At 39.1% G+C, this 26,174-nt stretch overlaps 1 protein-coding gene across 1 annotated transcript in view; it reads right to left on the bottom strand.

Moving 5' to 3' along the window:
* Positions 1 to 17,821, bottom strand: part of AMPH (amphiphysin) — a 73,133-nt gene extending 55,312 nt beyond the window's left edge. The window contains exons 1-3 of the mRNA XM_042473586.1: positions 17,810 to 17,821; positions 16,406 to 16,486; positions 10,249 to 10,303 (exon numbers count right to left, since the gene is read on the bottom strand). Coding sequence (XP_042329520.1) covers positions 10,249 to 10,303; positions 16,406 to 16,486; positions 17,810 to 17,821 — 148 coding nt within the window. The remainder of the gene's footprint in view (positions 1 to 10,248; positions 10,304 to 16,405; positions 16,487 to 17,809) is intronic.
* Positions 17,822 to 26,174: the final 8,353 nt, after the last annotated feature.

Below are 26,174 nucleotides of genomic sequence, written 5' to 3' on the forward strand. Positions count from 1 at the left end.
GGCTTTTGGGAACTGATGTCCAAAATCTCTTAAAGGGCACAGTTTGAGGACCGCTTATCTAAAGGATGAAGCAAAGCAAAACAATGTCAAAGAACTTAAAAATTCCAGTAAACATAATTCTTTGTGTTTACTCTTAAGACTGCATGGATGAGAGAGTAGAGGTGGTTGGTGCTTCACGTACTATATTCTTGCATTTCATCAGGAGATGGTTCCTTCTTTTTAATAAGAGATAAATTACAGTACTTACATTGACCCATAGATAAGTTGACTCAGTTTTTTTGAGTCAGTTTTTTGACCTAAATTTCTAGACTTGTACATGAGTATATATAGTATACTTTCTTCCATAGAGAAAGCCAAGTTTTCACATTGCTGCAAATTATCAGGACAATATAGTAAGAGAAGATATGATAAAGCATGACTGAGCATAAGTATGTTATAGTGAGACTGCTCAGCTGCTCAAAAACATAGATATAAAAGCACTGCTATTCACACCTGAGCTATTTTGAGCATGAACAATTCAGCCCTACAGCACACTGAATATTCAATCAACAACATTTGTTGAATTTCTTTAGATCTTGCACCAGAATAAAAATTCAGCTCAGTCACAGACAGGAAAAATAAATTTAAGTGAAGCCATCAACACAGCCAACTTACTTTTTCCGTTTTAAATATTTTTATTATAAACAACTGCAAACACACAAACTGATTTTCTATATCTAAAAAAACCACAAGGAATGACACATTTAACTAACGCAGAACCTAAAATGATCAAAAATAAAATATATTTTAAAAATCCGGACAAAACAACAACCCAAAGATTGAAACAATGACACTCAGTATACCTGCAGCGCTATATTAATAATAATAATAATAATAATAATAATAATAATAATAATAATAACAACAACAACTCTCCTATATTTATTCAAAAACTTAACAAATAATTAAAATAATCTTTAAAGCATACTATCCTACAAGAAATATTAGTTCTAACATAGGACTTAATAAGAATAAAACAATTTTCTATTAGATCCTTTACAAATATAACACACATTCTAAAACCCCAAACTGTAACAGAATCGCTCTTATTTTTCATATATTCAATTATAATCTTCCATTCTTTCTTAAAATGATCCATAGATTTCTCAGGTATCCATATCCAATTTATTTATTTCTACAAATTCCTGCAATTTTAACAACATAACCAACTTCCTTAACAAAAATATTCCAGGTTCCTTTGACATTTTTATTTCATAAAAGATTATATTTAAAAATATAAGAATTAATCAGCTGTTGTTTGAGTTTATACAGGGCTCCCCCGGGTTACGAAATTAATTCGTTCCGCGGCGCCATTCGTAACCCGAAAAGCATTCGCAAGCCGAAGCCCCATAGGCGCTAATAGCGAAAGCCGCGATTTGGTGCGAAAAAGCGCCGAAAAGCACCAAAAATTTTTTCGTAACCCGAAATAACCTTCGTAACCCGGAACAGTTTTTTTTAATGGATTTTTTTCGTAACCCGGAAATTTCGTAACGCGGCGCATTCGTATCCCGGGGTACCACTGTATCAGAAATCTTGTCTCTCTCCACAACCAAGCTGCTTTACATTTTCCCTATAATCAACAAATGGATTGACATTTATTGGTGTAGAAGCCCAGTCCATACAGCAAGAAATTCAATGGCTTCTGGAAATGAGCAGTTTCTCTCATGGGCTAATAATCCAGTTAAGATCATATGATGCCATAACAATTAGCATGAACTGGTTTTGCCATGTTTGGATTATACACACCATCGCTGCAATTTGTGGGCCCATGATTTGACACAAAGGTACTGACTCGGCTAGGATGGAGAACTTGCACATTCCCACAGACCACTGCATGTAGACACAGAAGTAGACATGTATGTTAGCTGCACAAAACAACACACAATGTGCACTGCTCAAACAATTTATGTCATGACCAGTCATGGAATGGCAAATTCTGAGGTATGGGCGCTAATCCAGACAGCCTCTATATTAAAATGCCCCCAGGAAGAAGCCCTAAATGACAATCATGGCAGCTTTGTTGACCTGTTATAAATAAGCCAATCCTACATTGAACTAGTTTGAAATGCAAAATTGACTTAATTTAACCCTAAAGGTAAATCTATCACAGGGTCTTGTTTATAAGAATTATTCAGAAGAGGTTTACCATTGCCTTCTTCTGAGGCTGAGAGAGTGTGATGTGCCTAAGGTCACCAAGTGGGTTCCCATAGCTGAGTGGGGATTCACACCCTGGTCTCCCAGAGTCCTACTCCAGTACTTAAGCCACTACACCATGTTGGCTGTCACTTTTAAAACAAATACAAAAAAGCTTTATTTGTATTTGTTAATTTAAAATAAACAACCATAGAATCATAGAGTTGGAAGAGATCGCAAGGGCCATCCAGTCCTACCCCTGCCATGCAGGAAATCTACATCAAAGCATCCCCGAAATACAAATAAAAAATCCAGTTAATAAATCTGGGCAACATCCATAACAAAACAACATCCAGTAACTATAAAGCCTAAACAGGCCGTCATTAAATGTTATATCTCATCTAACAAATTAATTTACAGAGAGTATTCCCTTGCATTCATGTAGAAAGATTTGTGCTGTGCGCATGGGGAAATTAGATTCTCTGCCCTGCTTCTTTTCATTGCTGGCACAGCAGTAGGCAAATTAAACAAAACAAGTTCAAAGAACAAACATGAATGCACAAGTATGAATGTTTAGTATCCATTTCTGAATTAGCATCATGTATTGCTTGTGAGCTGAATCGCTCAGTTTAATACAGGGAAGCTAGGGCAATGTTTATACCCAGATCTCAAGACAGCATGTAAGAGAAAAATATGATATTGCTGTACATCAGTGCAGACAAGTAGCCCACCCATCGCAGTAATAGCTTTGCTGACTGGTGTGGCTCTTCAGGATGCAGCACCTGCATGCCAGAGAAATCACTGTGGTACAAGCATAAACATATTCAGAAAACCAAAACTGGAGACATAAATGTCTTGGGGAAGGAGGGGTAAAATATTTTCTCCCATTTTTTCCCACTCAAATTTTTTTCCAGATGGAAAAATTGAAAGTTTTGTGAAACAGAAAAAAATTATCCAACATTGGAAGTAGTGAAATTGCTTTTTCAAAAATGATGGACTCACTCAACAGGTTAGGAGCTACATAGTATGAAGATGTGTGCATGATAGTCTACAGATTGAGAGAATGATAATTCCTGTAAATACATTCGGTGTATTTGTACAAGACACATTTCTACGCTATTTCCACCATCTTTACACAAGAAATATACTGGAGTCCTTCAATGCTTGTAATGATAAAACAATACTGAAGATTTCACTATTTATCATGTTAAAAATACGCTACCCCACCACCACTCCCTTCTCCTTTTGTGTCGTGTCTTCTTAAATTGTAAGCCTGAGGGCAGGGAACCGTCTAACTGAAAGATTGTATGTACAGCGCTGTGTAAATTTACAGCGCTTTATAAATAAAGGTTAATAATAATAATAATAGCCTAGTTTCTAAACTGTGACTGTTTCCATCCATATAGTATGATTTGTTTCATTTATTTCAATATTTGTAGCTGTTCTCATTTTCCTCTTATTTCTCACATGGCAAACAGACACATATGTTTGGGGTGTACACAGCTGTTTGAAGCTGCCTTATTAGTATAAACTACCATATAATAATAATAATAATAATAATAATAATACATTTTATTTATATTTTCCCGCTTCTCCAGGTGGATCAAAGTGGGATTACAATCAGAATATATAATAAAACAATGCAATATAAGTGTCGTTACAAATACAAATACAGGTACAGTAATTCCATCGACAGTTATTAAAAACAAAATATAAAAAAACTCTTCTATCTAAAAACATGAGATATATACTCGATTATAAGTCAACCTTACGTATAAGTCAAAGGTGGGTTTGGAGACCAAAATCTCCTTCTTTTAAGCTCTTCCTCAGTATGTTCCTACTACGCATTTTTTAAAAGGGAGGAAAAGATTTGTTTGTTTCACGCTCTTAAGTTTTAACCTTGACTTATCCATGTGTCATAGCAAAATCCATAATTTTGTGGTTTTTTATTTTTATTTATAAAAGCATTTTATATACAAAAACAATTTAAAAAGCTTCAGGTTACTACATAGTTTCAGAAAATATAGTGAAGTTCACAGATCAGTACTTCCAAAGTCACTTTAAAAACAATTCCCAAACACTATACCCATACATTTCAATATTCACTTTTTTATATATCAGTTTCTCTTTTTAGTTCTTGTTACCCCGAAGTATATTCCCCCAAATCGTACAATTTCTTAAGTGTTATATTACAAATAAGTTGCTTATAGGTTGTCGTGTCTGCATTCTTATGTCTCTAACCTGTAATTTTTCATTATCTGGTCCCACTCTTCCTCTATTAGTGTAGCATCTCTATTAGATAAACAGCCTTGGTCTCCACTGGGATTTGGTTCCCGGACCCTCCGTGAATATCAAAATCCATGGATGCTTAAGCCCCATTAAATACAGTGGATAGTAAAATGGCATCCCTGATATAAAATGACGAAATCGTGGTTTGCATTTTGGAACTTATGCATTTTAAATATTTTCAAAGAGTGGGTGGTTGATCTGTGGATGCAGAGAAGGGACTGTAGAATATTCACAATTTCAGCTGTACAAAACCAAGGCTTTCGTATCTTTGTATTTCATAAATATGCCAAATAGTACAATGTTATATGCTAACTAGAAGTGCAATGCTAGCTCAAAGATGAGCAGACTGTAGAGGTTTAGGAAGAGGCAGAGGCCTCTTGTTGGCTGAAATGGCCTTCTGGGGCTGAACTCCCTCTTAGCTGCATTTTCACTGTAGAGAGGAGGCTTTTCTTTTCCAGCAGGCTTTTGGGAACTGATTGTTTTATATAATGGGTTTTCTGTTTTAGTGCTGTACTGCTTTTAATTTTATGAGTTTGAATTAATCTTTTGTATGTTTCAATTCTGTGGATAGCTTAATATTATTCAATCTTAACTTTTTTTGTGGTTTTAGCTATACAGTATGTGGTTTTCATTGTATCTCTCTTTACTCTGTAAACAACCTTGAGTGCCACTCTTGGGGGAAAAGCAGGATATAAATAGAGTCATTGATTGACTGAACTACTCTTCTGCTGGCATAACTCTCTCCTGACCCTCCCTCTACCATCTGCTGGCAGGGTGGGCTCTGCCAGTACAATTGCTCTGCCAGCTGGTAAAAGAGCCAAAAGGGGGAGAAGGGAGAGAGGAGCTGAATTAGGCCAAATGCAAACCTGTCCCAACCCACAGAGACAGACATTATGCTGGAACACAGTTATACTGGAGACAGAGTAGTCCTAAGTACTGTATATACCCATGTATAAGTCTAGAAATTTAGGTTAAAAAATTGACCCAAAAAACCTGAGTCGACCCATCCATGGATCAATGTAAGTACTGTATCTTAACTCTTACTTAAAAGGAGAAACCATCTCCTGGTGAAAAGCAAGAGTATAATCTGTCCTGGAAGCACTGACCCCCCCTCTATTCTCTCATCCACCCAGCCTTAAGAGTAAGCACAAAGAGTTATGTCTGCTGAAATTTTGAAAGTTCTTTCACATTGTTTTGCTTCGCTTCATCCTTTAGATCCTTTGCTATATGCCCCTAGGTTTTATTCTCGGCTTATCCACCGGTCATAGCAAAATCCATAATTTTGGCCTCAAAACTCACCCTCGACTTATACATGAGGTCGATTTATGGTCAAGTATATACGATAATTTCCAGGACCTATAGACTGAGAAGGGTTTGTATTCATATACTATATTTCCAGTTATGAATCAGGAGGAACAGCTGCCTCCTTTTCCCTATGACTGCAAATTTTTTAGAAGTTTTACTTCTCCAAGACGGTGGACTATCAGTTATTGATAATACAAGCATTTGTTCAAAAACCATGAGTCTGATTTTAAAATGTAAGCTGGATGCTGCCCATCATGCAACCATAGCTTTCTACCAACAAGAATGAGACCAAACAGTACTGGAGAATCATAGAATCGTAGAGTTGGAAAAGACCACTAGGGCCATCCAGTCCAACCCCCTGCCATGCAGGAAATCCAAATCAAAGCATCCCTGACAGATGGCCATCCAGCCTCTGTTTAAAGACCTCCAAGGAAGGAGACTCTATCACCCTCCGAGGGAGTTTGTTCCACTGTCGAACAGCCCTTACTGTCAGGAAGTTCCTCCTAATGTTGAGGTGGAATCTCTTTTCCTGTAGCTTGCATCCATTGTTCCGGGTTCTGTTCTCTGGAGCAGAAGAAAACAAGCTTGTTCCCTCCTCAATATGACATCCCTTCAAATATTTAAACAGGGCTATCATATCACCTCTTAACCTTCTTTTCTCCAAGCTAAACATCCCCAGCTCCCTAAGTCGTTCCTCATAGGGCATGGTTTCCAGACCCTTCACCAGTTCATCTTTTCAGGACTGGGACATAGTGAAAATGAACTGGTTGCAACCAATTTGATATTTAAATCCTCTCACTTGCTTTAATCCTCATTCCCTGATAACAGAAGCCTGAAAATATTTTGAATTTCCCTGCCACACACATAGTCCTGGAACCACATAACCACTGGATTAAAGCTTTTTCTTTAGAGTTTACCTTACGGCCTGAAGTTAGTTTTACTTTTCTGATTACAGCTCCATGAATGTGCCAGCCAGCATGGCTAGTAGGTATCTTGGCTAGAGATTCAGAGAACTGTAATCCAGAAACATAACGTTTCCGAGCCCAAGACAATTCACCAGTCTTCACTAGAAGAGAATAAAGATTTGGCTTCTGAATCATCTCATAATTACAGGTTCCTAATAACTTGATATGAATATTTAATTAATATATTTAAGTATGGCCCTCATATGAGGTAAGGGCAACACATCTTCCTTTATCCTCACACAATAATCCTTTGAAGAAGATCCGGCTGAAACAAAAGTAACTGTTCAAAGATAATGCAAAATCTGTGGTTCATTAAAAACTCTGAGATCTCCAATTCAACACTCTAACCACTAACCTGTTCTGGCTCAAACAGGTAATAGTATACATGAATCAGATGAAATACATCTATCTAGTCCACCATGCTGCTTTCTCACAATGACTAACCAGATGGTTATGAGAAGCTCACAAAGCAGGACATAAGTACAATGTCTCTACAGTTTTTGTATCCTAGCAACTAATATTGAGAGCTACTATGCCTCTGATGGGGTGGTGGGGCTTATATAGCCTTGATGACTAGTATGCACTGACAGCCATATCCTCCTAGATTTTGTCCAGTTTCTTTTAAAACCATCTAAGCAAGTTGATATTAAAGGGAAAAAATGTATGATGCTCCTCTGTGCTACCAAACATTTTCAAGAGAACTGCCAGTGTGCTGAGGAAGCACTCTGAGAAACATTAGAGGTAGAGTAAAATGCATTGCAAACAACAATGCACAGCAGCAAAAGTTTATCATGTTTTAGAAGATGGATTATTAACGTTTTGAAACAGGCATGAAGAAGAGACATTGCCATCTTCAACAAAAATCATCATCAGGCTCCAAACTTACACAATGCCAACTCCATCTGCTCAGTGGGGGAAGGAATTACACTACATTTCATGAAACATATGGTTTGCAAGCTAGAGGTCTGTGTGACTCAAAACATAAAACTAAACTTTAAGCAAGTGTTAAAAAGTGGTGGGGGAAAAATCTGATTGTACCAAAAATAATATTGTAGGGATTTGTATAGCAGGATTTTATACATAGCTATTTTAGGTTATATGCACTTCTTGTATCCAACAAATGTAAGGGACAATTTAATAATATGGTATAATACAAAGCTTGAGATCCAGCATGGTGTAGTGCTTTGAGTGTTGAACTATGACTATGGAGACTAGGGTTTGAATGTATGCTCAGCCGTGGAAATCCACTGAGTTGTCTTGTCGAACCTCATCTCTGAACAAACCTTGCCAAGAAAACTCCATGATAGATTCGCCTTAGGGATCCAATAAGTCAGTAACGACTTCAAGGCACTCAAGAAAATATTACAAAACTGTTTTTACTTTTCATCATTTCAAGTTACATCACACAATCAGACAGGCAAGTTGCTTTTTAATAATTAAAAATATTTATATTCCAGCCTTAACTCTTCCACTGACTTACTAAAATTAAAACCACTTAAGTAACTGAAAACTACAAAACAACAGAATACAAAATACAAAACTAGGAGTTTATCAAGTCCATATAGGATGGGGGAAAAACATATAGGTTATCTTTGGAAACTTTTACTAATGTACAGATTGAGGACAATACACTAAAGTGCATCCAGAAGCAACCCTGAAGCCCCTGAAGATGTTATAGGCCCTGTATAGATGGGCCTTTTAGTACGTCCTGGCAACATACTAGGGTTGCCTTGGGGCATTGCTTATATACGCCCCACAACCCTAGTACATCACCAGGATGTCAAAATGGCAGTGCCCTGTCTACATGGGCGCTGCCATTTTGATGTAGCGGCCGCGCTGCATCCAAACGGCGCAGCGCGTCCGTTACTTCTTGGCGCCCTTTCAGCAGCACCGGAAGGAGCTCCAAAATGGAGCTCCTTCCACCATTTGTGTTGCTGGCGCAGCTTTTACATGGCTGCGCCAGCAATACAAAGGAGAAAGGGACCAAGCGGCTCCTTTCTCTCTTTCCCTGCTGCTGTCGGGGTGTCCTTGGGGCCCCAAGGACACCCTTTCCCCGCGGCCTGGAAAAGCGGCGGATTGATGCCTCTGGGGCTGCCACTGTGGCAGCTCAGGCCCCGATCCATCGCGGAAAGGGGCAGGTGCAGGCCACCCCAAAGGGGCAGTCTGTATCCCTCTTTCCATATCCATGTTTTTATCCACAGATTCAAGCATTGATGCTTTGAAACTATTTTTAAAATATATAAATTCCAAAAAGCAAACCTTGATTTTGCCATTTTATATAAAGAGCATCATTTTACTGTGTCACTGTATTTAATGAGACTTGAGCATCCACAAATTTTGGTATCCAAAGTGGGCCCTGGAACCAAACCTCAATGGATATAGGGTCCCCAGCATAATTCGCAGGCAAGACATTCCATACAGTATATTATGGCTAATACTTTGCAAATAGAAAATGAGGTGCGTTACAGACTGCCATAAAGTGGCATACCGGCACCAATTCTAGGGTAAGGGAGCTTGCACCAACCGCATGCTCCCTAACCCTAGTACATGCAGGGGCCGTAACAATGGTGGCACCCTGTGTACATGGGCACTGCCATGTTACGTATATGTTGTTCGGTATCCGCACGTTCATGTGCGGCGCTTATGTAATGAGTGCGCCAGTGGCACACTGTTATGTCGCCCCTACAGTTCAAAAAGAACCTGTTTTTTCCAGGTTCTTTTTCATCTGTAGGGAAGCCACAAAGTTTGGCAGCTGTGGCTTCTCTCAGTAGGAAATTAGGCTGCCGGCAGGCCGCCCTTTTAAGGCGGTTTGTCCCTCGCTAAACTCAGGCAAACTCAGCGTGGGCAACAAGGCAACCAGTGCACCCATTCTCTGGCCTTCAAATTATTCCTAGAAACTCCTAATTCCTCAGACCCTCTAACTTTTCAAATAAAAACTGTCCAAAAAGGCATAGCAAAATGATGGGAGTTGCAGTCCAGTACACAAGAAGAGCAACAGAGGAGAAAACACTCAAACGCCTATAGTCATAAAAAACATCAGAGTCAAAGAAAGGTGCTTCTGTTGTAGTCATTATCCTGCCAGATAAAGTTTTTCCAGAACGTCAGTGGTTCTAAGTACATCTATACTTTTTTTCTTCCTTTGTTTGATTGATGATACTTATGTCCTTCATCTTATCCTATACCTGAGGAATGTCCTATGTCAGGATCTGCACAGTGCAGATGCAGTTACAGTAAATGCTTCTAATCATAATAGCAATTAAAAATAAAGATCCCACCCCAACAGCCAGTACAGTACTTCATATTTGGTGTTTTCTGTGTTCCTACTGAACAGCTGCTGTTCATTGCCTCTTCACTATGTTGGCCCTGGTAGCCAACGCATAATCTGTATTTACTTATCTGCCGTACTACGGCAAATTTTCTGCAAGCAAATTAAGGAAAAATAAGTTTCACAAAGCAACAGTATCTACAGAGAAAAGGAGAGGAGAGAAAAAGAGAGCTGCAACATGATTACATTTACCTTTGATTGCAGCTAAATATCCTCTGAATTCTTTTTGGAGTCTGGAACCTTCTGCCTGAAATGCAAAACAGAAGTGAAATCGTATCATGTATGCAACACAGCAAAACAAATATGAATCTGTCAGAAGAATTAAGTTCCCAAAGTACTGTATTATATAATCATTCATTCATATAGATATCTATCTTTGTTGTTGTTGTAGTTTGCACTAAGCTTTTTAATAATACTATGAAAAAACTGAGTTTTATCACTGTTAATAATATGCAAATTTCCAAAGCTATCCACTGAGTGAAACAAATTTTGTGATTTGTTTCTACAGTACAGATAATATTCTGTTTTGTTCACACAAGCAATTCCTGTATATGAAACCTATAAACCTATGGATAGAAACTGTAGTGACAGAAAACTGCAGAAATAAACACCAAGAATATGGCTTGTATAGATAATAGTATATTATTTCTCTAATTTAGGAATTAGTGAAACTGCAGAAATGAATTGCATTATTTTTGTGTTCTGTTCTGCACTGAACAGCATTGATTCAGCATTGATTTGGAAGACCGGTTTATCTAATCTAGCATTATTTACTAGACTGGCTGGCAGTGATTTTCTTCAATTACTATTATCTAACATTTCTTATCTGGGGGTGCATCTACACTGTAGAAATGATGCAATTTGCCACCATTTTAACTGCCATGGCTTCATCCTACAGAATCCTAGGATTTATAGTTTTGTGAAGTGCTAGCATTCCTTGGTCGGGAAGCTAAAGACCTTGTAAAACTACAAATCCCAGAATTCCATAGGCTGGAGCTACAACTCTTAAAATGCTGAAGAGGGAACACAGGTGGGTACCATGGAAGCACTGCTATAGAAGGACCCATGTTCAATCCCTGACATCTTTAATTAAAAGAACACATACAAAGAGAGACAAATAGCACTAGATGATGTGAATTACTGTTGCCTGAGATCCTTGAGAATGTCTGTCAGTTAGAGTAGACAATATAACAGTGCAGTAGGCCCTTTGTACACATGGGGAATCTGTCTCCCACCTCCACTTATGGCAAAAAAACGCAGAGCCTCAAGTCCCATTTGTTTCAATGGCCGTGAACCATGGGTGCGTCCATCATTGTAACATCTGGGGCTTGCCATCTGCATAAGCTTAAAGCCACGGATGGCAAGCCTGCATATAGGGCGAGTGCACCATACATACAGAGGTCACTAACCTGCTATAATGGAGTTTTATATTTCCACTGAGCCACAGGGAATTTAACTTGGGATCTCATACATATAAAACATGACCTATGGTTCTTACCCAGTAGGGCAAGACCTTGTAACCCTCTGATCTGCAAGTAACATTTACAGGCAGCTTGGCAACCAGTTTTTACATTCATTCCAAGCGCACTTCACCACCACCACCAGAAACAGCCCTCCATGGCCCATGACAAGCTATTTCATAAACAGAAAAAAAAAACCAATGCAGAAAAGGATACCCATCATCTTTCTTTGCTGACAAGCCTGTTGCTTTAATAACAGATTTAAACTAATATAACAGTTTTATTCGAGATGAGGTAGCATACTTTCCGAATGAGTTCCTTATCTGAGGTGAAGCAGCATTTGAATTAATCAAGTAGCATTCACAATGTGGCATCCAAACCTGTACCTACCATATATACCCAACTATGGCCTGTTACAGACTGCCAAAATAAAGCTGCTTCGGGTCTCTTTGGAGGTATGCTATTTAAATGATGCATGGGTCCTAAGAATCCGGAAGCTGCACCAAAAGCTGCACTTTGGTGCTTAGGAATGGAGTGTGGCTTTGGTGCGACCTCCGGACTCTTAGGACTCATGCATCATTTAAATAGCATACCTCCAAAGAGATCCGAAGCAGCTTTATTTTGGCAGTCTGTAACAGGCCACTAAGTCGACCACAAGTCAAGGGCAGGTTTTGTGGCCCAAATTATGGATTTTTAATATGACCCATGGATAAGTCAAGGGTAAAGGTTAGGGGCATGTAACAAAGGATTCAAAGGGTGAAGTAAAGGAAAATGATGACAAAGAACCTATGAAATTCCAGCAGCCGTAACTGTTTTTGCTCACACTAAAGGCTGGATGGATGAGAGAGTAGCCAGAGAGAGTGCTTCTGGGACAGTTTACACTCTTGCCTTTTACCAGAGGATGGTTCCTTTTAAAATAAGAGTTAAAGTACAGTACATACATTGACTTGTAGATAAGTCGACTTAGATTTTTGGGTCAATTTGTTGACTGAAATGTCTAGACTTATACATGAGTATACACATATATATGTATACTGACAAAACGTTTGTAGTGCAGAGATGTGGCTTTATGTACTAACTCAGTTCTTCATCTTACAACAGGGTTGGGCAAACTCTGGTCTCCCAGCCAGGTACAGCCCATAGGAGTTCCCCATCTAGCTCACAGCTCCCACCACCACCACCACTTTGATTTTCTCCTTCAAACTGTAACTAGAATTACAAATCTACATTCACATCTATCCCACATACATGTGCATAATTACATAGAATAGACAGCATCTCATGAAGCAAAGCTTTCCCATTAGTGGTCAGAGATATAGAATGTGTTTAAATCATAGAATTGAGTGCTGATGAAAATGTTGCATGGATCTTGCCCTGACTGTATCTGTTGTAGTTTGTGGGGAGGGAGAGGAGAGGAGAGTTGTCAGTTACAAGAACCACATGGTAAGACTTAGAAAAATCCTAAATCCCCTATCAGCCCTATAGATTCTACTGGGGTAATCCACATCTTGCTTAACATGGCAGAATTCTCAGTAAGCTGGATAAATTCTCACTTTATGAGTTAAAATCTCAAAGCAATGTCAGACGCTGCAGGTCTAGATCCAGGAACTTTCTGCTCTGCTAATGTCTGGGCTGGAATTTGAGCTTCTTTCTGGGTTATTACGTTTTTTCAAGCATTAGTTGGGTCCCATATTCCACCCACCCCTCCAGGGGAACCACTGGCCCATATTAGGCACATAGAAACAGAACAGAGCAAAAAGAAAATAACCAGAACTAGAACAGGGCTCCTGACTGAGATGGTTCAATTGTTGCTCAGCAGGTTTCTATGCTTCTGCTTCTGCTTGGCTGTGGCTCCCTCCTGACTTTGCTCCTCCAGTTCTAGTGACATCTGACATTGCTCCTGGCTGCCCAGCAGCAAACCAGGAAGAATGAGAGAAACCCATGAATGATGCAACTCCATGGAAAAAACAGACCAAGCAATAGGAATACAATAGTCTTTCATGGTTGCTTGGATCTCTTTAGAGCTGCAGCTGCCTAACATCAAAGAAGTACTTACAAAAGAAAAAAATCTTAATGAAATGTCCTTATGGAGACCTTTAGATGAGTAAGCTCTTCTTGATGAAACGCTGAAAGTTGTAGTAATTATGAAAATCCAAGACACGTACTATTGGTTGCCTGATATTCTTTACATTATTCCTTTGAAGATTTTGCACATTTTAAAGTTTCAACATGAAGTCAGAATTTTGCCCAAGAATCCTATCTATGCATGCATGCATAAATAAATAATATTTTAAGCAAAATGTCTGAAAAGCAAACTTCATGTTAATATAAATGCACACATACACAAAGATCCCTATCTTTTTACAATGATGCCCTCCCCCGTGTTTTAATTAAGGTTACTAATTAAGCTTTAATTAAATTTAGTGTTTTAGAGATACCCAGTCCTGAGAGAGGTCCTTATATTCATTGTTATCAAAACCTCCTTATATCCAGAGCCATTTGTTAAAGTCAAGGGTTAAGGTGGGGCAGGTGGCAACCTGGGAGAGAGCTTTTCCTGCTGTCTTTGGACGCCCAACTCCAGGCTGGGTTACTTTACACTAACACTGTGAAAACTGTTTTGACTGTCAGAGTCTTTTACATTTCTTGATCTGGTTTTATTTTTGCCTTGAGTTGTTTCAGGACTTAATTTGGGGTGGTTACACCTCTGAGCCAACAGGGCGTAGTAGATTGAGTGTTGGGCTGAGACTCCATGAGAATAGCGTTCATATGCCCGCCCAACACAGGAAACTGACTGGGTGATGTTGAGTGAGGGGCTGTACACGCAACCCTGAAGAGGTGATCTGGAACCACCCCTGTTACAGCCAGATTGGGGCTGCAGAAACCGCATCCTGCAGCCCCAATTTGGCCTTTGCCGGGTGCAAACAGGAGCCACAAAAAGCAGCTCCTTTTTGCGCCCTGTAAAGGGTGTGATAGCTGTGTTGCCGCATCTTGGCAGCACTCCTTCAGCACTCTGTCATATGTATGAAGCACCGGAGATGCACTGTGATGCCATGCACTGTGTGGTGTGGCATCACGCCGCCAGGGCGTGGAGACGCTACACCTTGACTCTTCCCCCAAGCCAGCCCAAACGTCTGGTCTGCACAGCCCCTGTCACACTTTCTCCGCTTTAGAGTAAAGCAATGGCAAGTCTCCTCTGGATAAATCTTGCTAAGAAACCCTTACGATAGGGCCATCCTAAATTAGACTCAATTTGAAGGCACATAACAAAACCACACTTTATTTGTGTACACTGCTCCCTCGGGTTACGAAATTAATTCGTTCCGCGGCCGCTTTCGTAACCCGAAAAGCCTTCGTAAGCCGAATTGCCATAGGCGCTAATGGGGAAAAGCCGCGTTTCGTGCGAAAAAGCGCCGAAAAGCACAAAAAAAAATTTTCGTAACCCGAAACAAATTCGTAACCCGGAACAATTATTTCCAATGGGATTTTTTCGTATCCCGGAAATTTCGTAACCTGGGTATTTCGTATCCCGAGGTACCACTGTACTTGCGAACCAATGTTGAAGGATGGTATAGAAATTAAACTGAAGGGCCAAACATGGAAATCTGCACATCTCCTCAGCATGTAGAATATTTCAGCTTCTGCCTTTTTCATTAACCATTTAAATGTGTTGCTTATTGAATAATGTTACAGAGAAATCTCATCATTAAAACAATGTTTTGTATTTTACTATTCACATTTGTATCGATTTTCTAAATAACAAATATAAGCAAGGCTAAAGTGACTGAGTTACTATAATGACATCCATTAAAAGGAAGGTTTTTTTTTCTCATGTAAAATATTTTAAGAAGCATCCCCAAATCATCTCTATAATAATAAGGCTTATGTTTGAAAATGTGAATGCAAATATATATCTTTGGAGGAAACAAAGGGAATATGGAACAAAATGGTACTGGAAAATACTTCAGGGACCCTGTCATTACATTACAATATGTAGGCTGCTCAATCCAATGGAAAGGATCAACAGATACTGTATAAATTCAACAAACCAGTTCAAAATGTTATCTGACTAGCAGTATATAGTATTTTTAAATTAGCTCGTTCATTCTGGAGATAAGATGTCTTAAAAGGTAAGCTACTGTACTAACTGTAAATGTCACCATACAGTCCTATAGTCCACCTATCAATCAGCAGACTACCTAAGTAGCAGTATTCCTGGGCATCAAAAAGCAGTGGTTGACAGAGCCCTGAGAAAGGGATCCTTCATTACATGATCAGAACTTTGAACCACTAGAAATAAGCAAGGAATACAACCAGTGGTCATCCTGGCTAGGAGATTTTGGCATTTGTAGCCCAAAAACGTAACTCTCAAGCTCTTGAAAAGATTGGCAATGGTCGGCAAGCTTTCCTGAAAGAATATGGGCCCGAACAAACAGGCCAATATAAAGCTACTTTGGGCCACTTTGGAAGTGTGCTGTTTAAATGATACATGCATCCTAAGAGGCTGGAAGCCACACCACAGCTACACTTCATTCCTGAGGACTGGAGTGCAGCTTCTGTTTGGGCCCTATGCGATTATTACTAACATACTTTTCAAGGTGCAGCTACAATGGCATACTAAGTATATTTTAAAGCACAGTGTGATCCCTGGGACTTAGAATTTCACACGTAGCTTTGAGGACAGTCTCCCAGAATTCTCTATGCTATGCGGTGGTCCCATGGCAAATGTACAGAGGATCTATGGCAGAAAAACTGACATAACTTGGAGATCCTTCAATGCAAAAATAAGTAATTTCCGATACTAGCATTTCTCTCCATAGCAGTTTCATCTACTGTCCTACACTACAGTAACTGGTTAAAATGAAATCATCAGCAATGTCAAAATAACATACCTCTTGCCGTTTGAAATTTTGAACATATTCTTCAAACTGTTCATCCTTTGTTTCATCAGCTTTGCCTAATTTCTGAAGTACCTATGAAAGAAACAAAAAAGGTAGGAAAGAGAACAGTGTTAACTAAGCAAAACATCCACAACCTAACTGAAACATAAATATTACATTAACTGTCTCCACTCATTGTCTTCTTATTGTAACATTTTACTTTTCTTACTCTTTAACTGCAGCGTATGCTAGAATGTAAAACTGTCCTCAAATGCATACCCATGGCAATAATGTTTGAAAACAAAAATCTCAAGAGGGCACTATAGATTCAAAGCACATCACCATTTTATGCACCTGTATGGGTAACTTGGAAACACTTGTGAAATCATCAAGGGTCTTGTCCTCTTTTTTACAAGGCTATAGATCTTCCTGTCAATGAACAATCTGATATGCTCCACGGCAGCAAAGCTATGGAAAAGATTCAGCAAAATAATAAAACCTCTGTGCCAGCATATCATATTAAAAAGCAAAATTCATTAGGCTTTTCCCCACACTTTACCATTCATTATACATGTGAGTATTCAACATTATTTTAATCTTGATGGAATTTTAAACATGCAGTAATAGAGGAAGAGCAAAATCTTTAAAACTATTTGATGTCTAAATAAGTACAAAATTATCTTTGATACTAACTGCTGAGCACTGGTTTCACAGCCACATTTATTTGAAAGTTTTCTTTTTAATTGCATGTGGTAATACATTATGTTTGGATCTCCCTTAGAAAACAGAGCAAACTATGGCTGTATTTAAAAGCACCATGTATGTCCTTCCTTCCCTCAGTTTAGCTAAGCAGAATGTAATATTTGTTTCAGACTACACAACGCCACGATATGAAAATGCTTTACTAATGCAACATGCAATAGAATGGGCCTTATATAAAATTGATAAAAATCATTTATTGTTTTATCTGTACACTGCTGGAATTCCTATAATAAAGAGTGGGATAAACATTTTAATAAATAAAACAGAAAGACTGCATATGTACATCTTTGTCCAAAAAATGCCTAATTACTATGACAACCTTTTGTGCAAGTCTAGGAATAGGGTGATGGATTATTCTTCAGGGATCATGAGAACTCACTGAGAATGCAAAGCAAGGAAAAGGAGGATTCTGGATGTTGTTGTTCCAAAAAGTAACTTTCCTAAGCCTTCTAGTGGTTAGCATTTGACATGCATAGCCACAATGAGCCATACAAAATTAAAGCATCAGCTTTCTAGATAGCTGAAGTTTTACTCATGTACAGCATTATATACCCCACATTCCCATTAAAACAGTATCATCTACCCTGGGTCCCCAACAAATGGGTCATGCATGACTCACAGCTCTACTTTGCCTTGGCCTACATTAGGTCTCACCAGTAGTGCCATCTTTATTTCCTATTCCTTGACTTAACATCCATTTACATTTTTAAGAGAAGAGGGAAGAGGGGATTAATAAAGGAGAGAATGAGACATACAAGGTTAAAAATTGACTCCCAGGAGAACCCTCAGTGTAAAAAGGCAGAAGTCAAGAGATTTAAACATTTGTGGCTTTAAAATGTCACTGGTGGCTGTTTAACATTTAATGAGCTTATCAGCAGGTGCCATTTAAAGGACATTTCTTTCCACATTAAAGAAATGTAAAATATGTATTTTTGTTAAGGCTGTCATTTGTTTGCCTGAACATGCATACTCAGTATTGGCTAAACATGCTTGTCACACCCCCAGCAAGCTCAAGGATGATTACTGGCTCTGCTACATGAGCAACACAGATGCCCTTGTAAAGGCTAATAAGATTAAGGGGAAGGTGGCGGCAACTGGCTAATGTAATTGCAAGCAGTCTGGGAGGACAGCCTAGTCTTTTTAGCAACAGGGGTAAGAACAAAAAGGAATAAGACAGACCACAAGAGGTAGTATTTTTTCAAAAGATTTGGCTGCGGCTAATTTTCCAATATACAGGGAGTAGTCTACAAAACAGAGTAGGGTGAGGACAACCACACTCATACCTCCTTGCGCTTTCTGTGTCATTATACATTAAAGTGTGTAAAGAACTGCTGCCTTATCTGTGTATTTTCCTAGATTCTAACAACCTAACTGCATGTACTTTTCTCACAGCTGCCCCTGATAACATAATACTTCAAACATCTGCATTGTCTCTTGGAGACCTTCAGAGGGTCTGCTTGTTAGAGAACCATTTCATCTGAGTTCAGGAAGGAACCACTTGGGTGCCAAGATGTTAGACCACGTGAACTACTTTGGTGCCTGACTGGTTAATTGGGTTCAAATGAGCTATGGCTAGACTTTTTCATTGCTTTATTCCTTTGTCATCACAACCCTGTCAGCTCTATTGTGATTTTGCTGATACTTTAATTTCAAAGACCTACTCTGATGTCCATGCTTTTGGTATGTATGAAATCCTGGTGATTTAGATCTCTTAGTTTTGCCTACTGTGCCTATTCCTGAATGGTTCTCTGATTATTTTGCTTTTTCTTTGGAGTCTTTCCTACCTCCCTACTCCTGTAAATAAATATAGGTCTTTATATTTGGTTTGTCTGTGTATCACTAGGCAGAGCCATAGTTCTAAATATAGCACATGAGAGCTTGGTTACTGTTACTGAATATTATTTCTCATTTTGCCTGAGATGTCGGGAAGGAAGGCTAAATCCTGTTATTTCCAGCTGCAGCAAATTCTCCAAATCAATGCTAGTTTGCTAAAGTAACATGTGAGTTTAACTGATTTAATGTGTTTTCTCTAACTGGAACTAACAACTGGACTGAGAGAAGAGGATACCTGGTTTTGCACCTTGTTGTCCTTGGGACACCCTGAAAGATTTGGGTATTTTCTTGCCCTGGCAGGCCTAGACCAAAGAAAGTGGTGGCAGTTCTACCTTGCTGTGTTACAGTTAGCTATATCCTAGTCTACATATCTTTGGCCTGTTACAGACTGCCAAAATAAAGCAGCTTCGGATCTCTTTGGAGGTATGCTATTTAAATGATGCATGGGTCCTAAGAGTCCGGAGGTCGTGCCAAAGCCACACTCCATTCCTAAGCATAGGAGTGCAGCTTTGGTGCAGCTTCCAGACTCTTAGGATGCATGCATCATTTAAACAGCATACCTCCAAAGAGACCCCAAGCAGCTTTATTTTGGCAGTCTGTAACAGGCCATACACACAGAGAAAACAGGAGGATACATGGAGTGGACTGCTATTTTTGACTGAGCTATGTATATTCTTTTCCTCCCTTTTTGGTCACAGGTAAACCTAATACAGAGGAGCTCCAACCCACAGAAAGATGCACAAATTCTCCCATTGTAAGGATAATTCACTGGTGCTTTCTTACTCAGCACTTCCTTGAGGTTTTGTTAAAATCTTTGGCTCACTCCACTTCAATGTTTTTAAGACACACTGAAGCTTTTCAATCTAAGATGGGGTTCAAGAAAGCATATACTCAAACTAGACAGACACTTATAGGCACGTGAGAAGAGCCAAGAAGATAATGAAACATTAGAACAAAGAAAAGTACAGGGTGGTTAAGTAAAGGCATAAATCATTCAGAGAAAGTACAAAGAAATGGAGAACTGAAATAATGCATCAAAAACTGCACCCAATGGAACAGAAAGTAATAGCCAAACATGTGTCAAAACCAATACAATGAGCAATATATTCATCCATATTTGTTCACAGCCTCCTCCATTTCTGCCCAATGTTATTGAGATCCCTCCCCATCTTTGGCTGAGCAAGAGCTGCAGAAATAGAAGCACAGTGTGACTTCTTTGATGGATTTTTTTTTGGAACAAGAAGTAATTGTTCATATGTTATTATTTGTACACCTCACACAACATTGGCTAATAAGTCAAGAATCTATTAGGCTTCATCCTTACTTATATCACATTGGTGGCAACACAGTTGCTTTGGCCCATGTCACCAGGGTAACATAAGAAATCCTGGCCAGGCAGGGATGCCTCATATCTCATCAATTCCTCACAGTAGCTGGGAAACAAAATTCTGAAATGTACAATCCCCCCTCCCCCAAATCCACAAAAAGTGATGCTTTTATTGGCCAATAAAAATGAAGAAAATACATCATGCAAGCTTTCAAAGCTTCAGAGGCTTCTTTATCAGGAAAATATGTTAAATCATGTTTAATCATACAGCAAAAGAAAAGTGACAATTTTAGAGTCACAGACCTACATTTTGTCTCAGATGTTATTTCTATTGCCAGTTACGATGATTTGGACAGATATCAGTCAGGCAGAGGGCACTCCCCTGGTGATGTGGGAACCCGGGACAAAAGGGCAAGAAAAGACAGGTGGTAAAATTTCAATTCTTATTACCAACAAATTCTGACATTGTTCATCACACTTGCAAGGTTTTAGAATTTTCTCGTTACTTTGGCAGCTTGAGAAAGAGTGGCACTGATACTGCTCCTAGACTGCCAAAGTAATGCAAAGAAATTCACCCCAGACTGACTCAAATGATTATAGGGCTTTCTGTTTCTTCCACTTTTTTGTTTGTCTGTTTGTATTCTAAGCCTCAGTAATAGCTCTTTATACTATGAACCAGGGTGGGAAACGTTCAGAAATCTGAAGATTCTCCAAGGCCTCAAGCAGATGAGATGAAAAAACTGATCTGAGTCCGTGCTGGCATTGTTTGCACTGGGGCCACAGGAACTGCACATACCTGGCCCCAATGCAAGCCACTGCTGCGGTTTTGAACAGGGCTGGCAAAAGGAGTGATTTTTGTCCATACCTTTTTGGCCTGTTTCTTTTGCTTTGTAGCAGCTTCCGGCCAGCTTCCTACTGTATTTGGTCATGCCATGTTCGGAACATTCAGTTGGTTCAAAGAGCTGCTGCCAAGCTGTTAAGAGTGGCAGATTACAGAGACCATATAATGCCCAATGAAACAGCTTAATTGGCTGCCAGTTTGTTTCTGGGCATAATTCAAAGTGCTGGTTATTACCTATAAAGCCCTACATGGCTCAGGTCCACACTATTCAGCAGACCGTTTTTCCTGATATGAATCAGCCCGGACTCTCCTCTGAAGATGCACTTCTCTCCACCACAACATCATCACAAACACTGTTGGTGGGGACGCGAGAGAGGGTCTTCTCGGTGGCTGCCCCTAGACTCTGGAACTCCTTGCCCAGGGTGATCAGAACGGCTCCCTCCTTGATGGCCTTCTGCTGGCAGGTGAAGACCTACCTGTTCACATAGGCATTTAAGGAATTGCTATAAGGACAGGCTGGGATGTTGAATCATTTAAAAAATCTGATAAAGTTTTTTCTCTATATATAGTTCTATCTTTTTAAAATATGTTTTATTCTTTTAATAACTATCTGTTTTAATACCGTAATAATTTAATTCCTTTTTAATGTAAGTTTTTCTTTTAAAAATGTTTTTAATTGTACTGTTTTTAATGCTGTGAAGCCACTCTGGGTCCCAGTTCTGAGAAAAGAGCGGGATACACATAAATATAATAAATAAATAAATAAATAAATAAATAAATAATGCATTGTCTAAACAGCATGCCTCTTTTTGGCCTGTCTGTTTCAGGGCTAAGTTGCCATTTTTCTGACACCTGTAAAAAGGCAGAATTGGGCAGAATGGGATGAATTATCATGGCTGGTTGATTGTGGCCATTTCAGCACAGACATTTCAGTGATGCTGATTCAGCATGGCTGGTTTAGCACAGCCAGTTGATTGTAGCTATTTCAGCATGGCTTGATAAAGCACACACAGAGGATAATCCAGCACTACACTTTCAGTACAGTATCTGTTTCAGTGCCAATCAATTCAACCCTGCTCTGTCAACATAGCAATTTTAACAGGCAGTTGTTTCAGTGCTGCTGTGTCATCAAGCCCATTTCGACAAAGGCATCAGAGCATATGAAAAGGAGGACTGGACGCAAGAAGGAGGGGTGAAAATAGGAGGAAGGAATATCAACAACCTAAGATATGCAGACAACACCATACTACTAGCAGAAAACATCAAAGACCTGGAAAAGCTACTAAGGACGATTAAGGAAGAAAGTGCAAAGGCAGTCTTACTGATGAACATAAAGAAAACAAAAATAATGCCCACAGAGACTATACACAAATTCAACCAGTACAATGAGGAAACAGAAATAGGAAATGTTCTAATACCTGGGATCAAACACTGAACAGAACGAGGACTGCAGTCAAGAAATCAGAAGACTAAGAATGAGGGAGGGTTGTTATGAAAAAACTAGAAAAGATCCTAAAGAGGAAAAATATACAACTGAACACTAAAGTTAGAATAATCTATTGTGTTCCCCATCACTATGTATGGATGTGAGAGCTGCTCCAGAGAATAGGATTTGGATCGATGGATTCAAACTAGAGGAAAAGAGATTCCAGTTCAACATTAGGAAAAACCTCCAGACAGTAAGAGCTGGAACAAACTCCCAAGGAGACTGATGGAATCTCCCTCTTTGTAGGTTTTTAAACAGAGGCTGGATGGCCAATTGTTTGGGGTGCCTTGATTCTCTGTTCCTGTGTGGCAGAGAGTTGGATTGGATGTCCCTGGTGGTCTCTTCCAACTCTATGATTCTGTGATTCTGTGACAGTTAAGAAAGCAGATAGGAAGAAAATCAATTCGTTTGAGATGTTGTCCTGGAGAACAGTGCTGAGGAGTCCATGGATAGCCAAAAAGACAAACAAATGGTTCCTAGAACAGATCAAGCCAGAAAGCCCCCTGGATGTCAAAATGATCAAACTGAGGCTCTCATATTTTGACCATGTTATGAGGAAGCATGACTTATTAGAAAAGACAATAATGCTAGGAAAGGTAGAGGGAAGTAGAAATAGAGGAAGGCTTCATGCTAGATGCATGGACTCTACTAGGGAGGTCACAGGTATGAACTTGCAGGAACTAAGCATAGCAGTGGAGGACTTGGAGATGTCTCATCCACAGGGTCACCATAAGCTGAGACCAACTGAAGGATGGTTAACAACAAATTGGAGCACCAAAGATGATCAGATAAAAGGAGGTGGGTGGAGAAACAGTTTATTTTCTAAATTGGCCTCTGTATCCACAGATTTTGCACCTATGGATTCAAGCATCCGTAAATCCAAAAAGCAAATTTTGATTTTGGCATTTTACTACACCATTTTACTACACCATTGTATGTAATGAGACTTGAACATCCACAGATTTTGGTATCTACAGGGTGTGTGTGTGTGTGTGTGTGTGTGTGTTCTGGAACCAAATCCCAGTGGATACCAAGGGTCCACTGTATATCTTTGCTGTCCAGGTTTTCTTTTCCTATCTGAAGTCCTGCTACTTTTAAATCAAAATCACTGACAGTTTAAAAAAAATTGAGATGTACTGAACTCAGCTACTCACTTTTTGTACAAGAAGTCATCCCACTCATGTCTGCCTGGAATACAGATCTGACAGACCCAAACTCCAATGTGACATGTTATTTTGCTTTGTACCAAGAGAAAAAAGAAACTTTCATTAAACCAGTGAAAGTGGACAGCTACCATTTAGCTAGAGGCCAGTTATCAGATTGCCCAAGTGCTCAAGGGAAATTATTTTGCTTTTTTCAGTTTTCAGAATTAAAAATATATTAAAAATAGCCACATATTGTAATATAGATTAACATTAGCTGGAATTAATTCATTTTTCATTAAATATTACTGAATTCAATAAAATATTTGCCACTGATTTTTAACAAATAAACTCTACTCATACTTGATTTATAATCAACACACTTACATTTAATGCAGTTTTAAAGTATGTAAAATGACTTCAATATGATGTTCACTATGATATTGACTACTGATACCAAAAAAGCACTGTATTGACTGTGATATTGATTATCCCATTGCATTATAGTGCAAATGAATTTCAGTGATAAACTGTCATGTCATTTTAAAAAATAAAATATGGGGTGTGCTGGGGGAAACCATCATGCCACAGAGCATGACCTGCGGACTGAACTTTTCCCACTATGACTTAAATCTAAATAGTTATCCGCCAGCTTGGTATTAGTGAAAAAAATGCAGCAAAGTAGAATTTTCAGAGCATATAAGCAAATCAAGCTGGAGTTATGTCAATTAGCAGTTCTTATACTATTCTGCAACAACGAATGGATAGCCTAGGTGCTCTCTGGAACTTGAAAGACAAATCATACTAATGGAGAAAAATCTGGATGGAACAACTTTCCATGAGATGACAACACAGTGTGCCCAAGATGAGATGATTTCATGTAGCACCTTGAAATACAGCATCTTGGTGAGTCATATGAAACGTCAAGGTGTATTCTGTGACGAATATGAGAAGTTGTCTTACAATGAATCAAATCACTGGTTTGTATCACTGTCATCACTACCAAGTGACAGTGGCACCTGAAGGTTTCACAAAGGAATATTTTCATGGGGATGGTGGGGACTGAACCCCAAACCTTCCGATTACAAAGCAATATTGCTGTCTTGGGTCTTTTGACTAAGACAAGTTTGGACATTTTTTAAATAATTTAATCACATCTATAAAGTTTTGTTAACAACTTAAGTATGTTAGATTATACAAATGAACACAACTTTGATGTATACTTCCTTTCCATTGCATATCTATTAACCTGTACTAGCCTCCAACAAGGATCATATTAAGTTAATGCCAGAAATTAATCAAATTCAGAGACTAATTTTATAATATCAGATAATCAAGTGCAGGCCTCTCCTGTCCCCATTACATGTGCTCAGTTGGGTGTGCGAAGAACAGGATCACTAGCAAATTTAACCTCTTTACAGATCCTTAAGATGGTAATAAGACAGAACACTGCTTTAATTAAGCCATCTGGTCGATCAGGTCATCCAAACAACTGTGAGTGCTGTTAGCATTTTATTAACGAACTAATTGCTGGTCAATATGTTCTAATGATTGCTAACAAACATTCAGTCCACATTCATCACCAGAAGGGGAAATCTGTATTCAACAGTAAAACTTCATGATGCACAGACAGTGAAGCCTTTGGAAGAGTTACTCTTTTGAATTACAACTTTATAACTAATCAACTAGAGACATGTGTCAATTGCATAAATACTATTGTCATCTCATCCCACCATGAAACACAGTATGGTATCATATTATATCACAAGGTCACTCTCATCCCCAGAACAATGGTGCACTCATGACGTAACTGGTGCGACATGACATGTGGATGCTATGCGTCCGTTACGTCATAATGACAGCCCCCATGAACACGGGCCGCTGCCATTGGGGTATTTTTTTCATTGTTAAATTTGTTCTCTTCTTAATCTGTATTGTATTGTATTTGTATTGTTTGTAAACTGCTGTGATCGTGGGAACGGTGGTATAGAAACAAAATTTCAATCAATCAATCAATCAATTACAGTGCCACCAGTACGTGCTAGAGTTAGGGACCATGTGGTTGCCGCGTGTTCCCTAACCCTAGCTACACCACCGCCATGCCACAAAATGTCCGTCTGTCCCAGGCCTGAGAGTTTAGGCAGGAAGCATGCTGGTCATATGTGCAGAGCATGGGAAGGACTATTGCTGAAATGCTTATTCTCTACCTCTAGACGTTTCCCTAAAAAGCACTTTGCAAGCACAGGAAACCCATTTGTGTGAGTCACTGAGACCATGACGAAGAAGCTAAACTACATGGATTGCTCGAGAAGGGACATGGTAAAAGTTCTCTGGAAATAAAGGAGAGTAGAGGGTGCTGCCAATAATGATATTATTCAATCTAACAGCAA

The sequence above is a fragment of the Sceloporus undulatus genome, chromosome 6 (assembly GCF_019175285.1).
Source record: "Sceloporus undulatus isolate JIND9_A2432 ecotype Alabama chromosome 6, SceUnd_v1.1, whole genome shotgun sequence".
Taxonomy (NCBI): Eukaryota; Metazoa; Chordata; class Lepidosauria; order Squamata; family Phrynosomatidae; genus Sceloporus; species Sceloporus undulatus.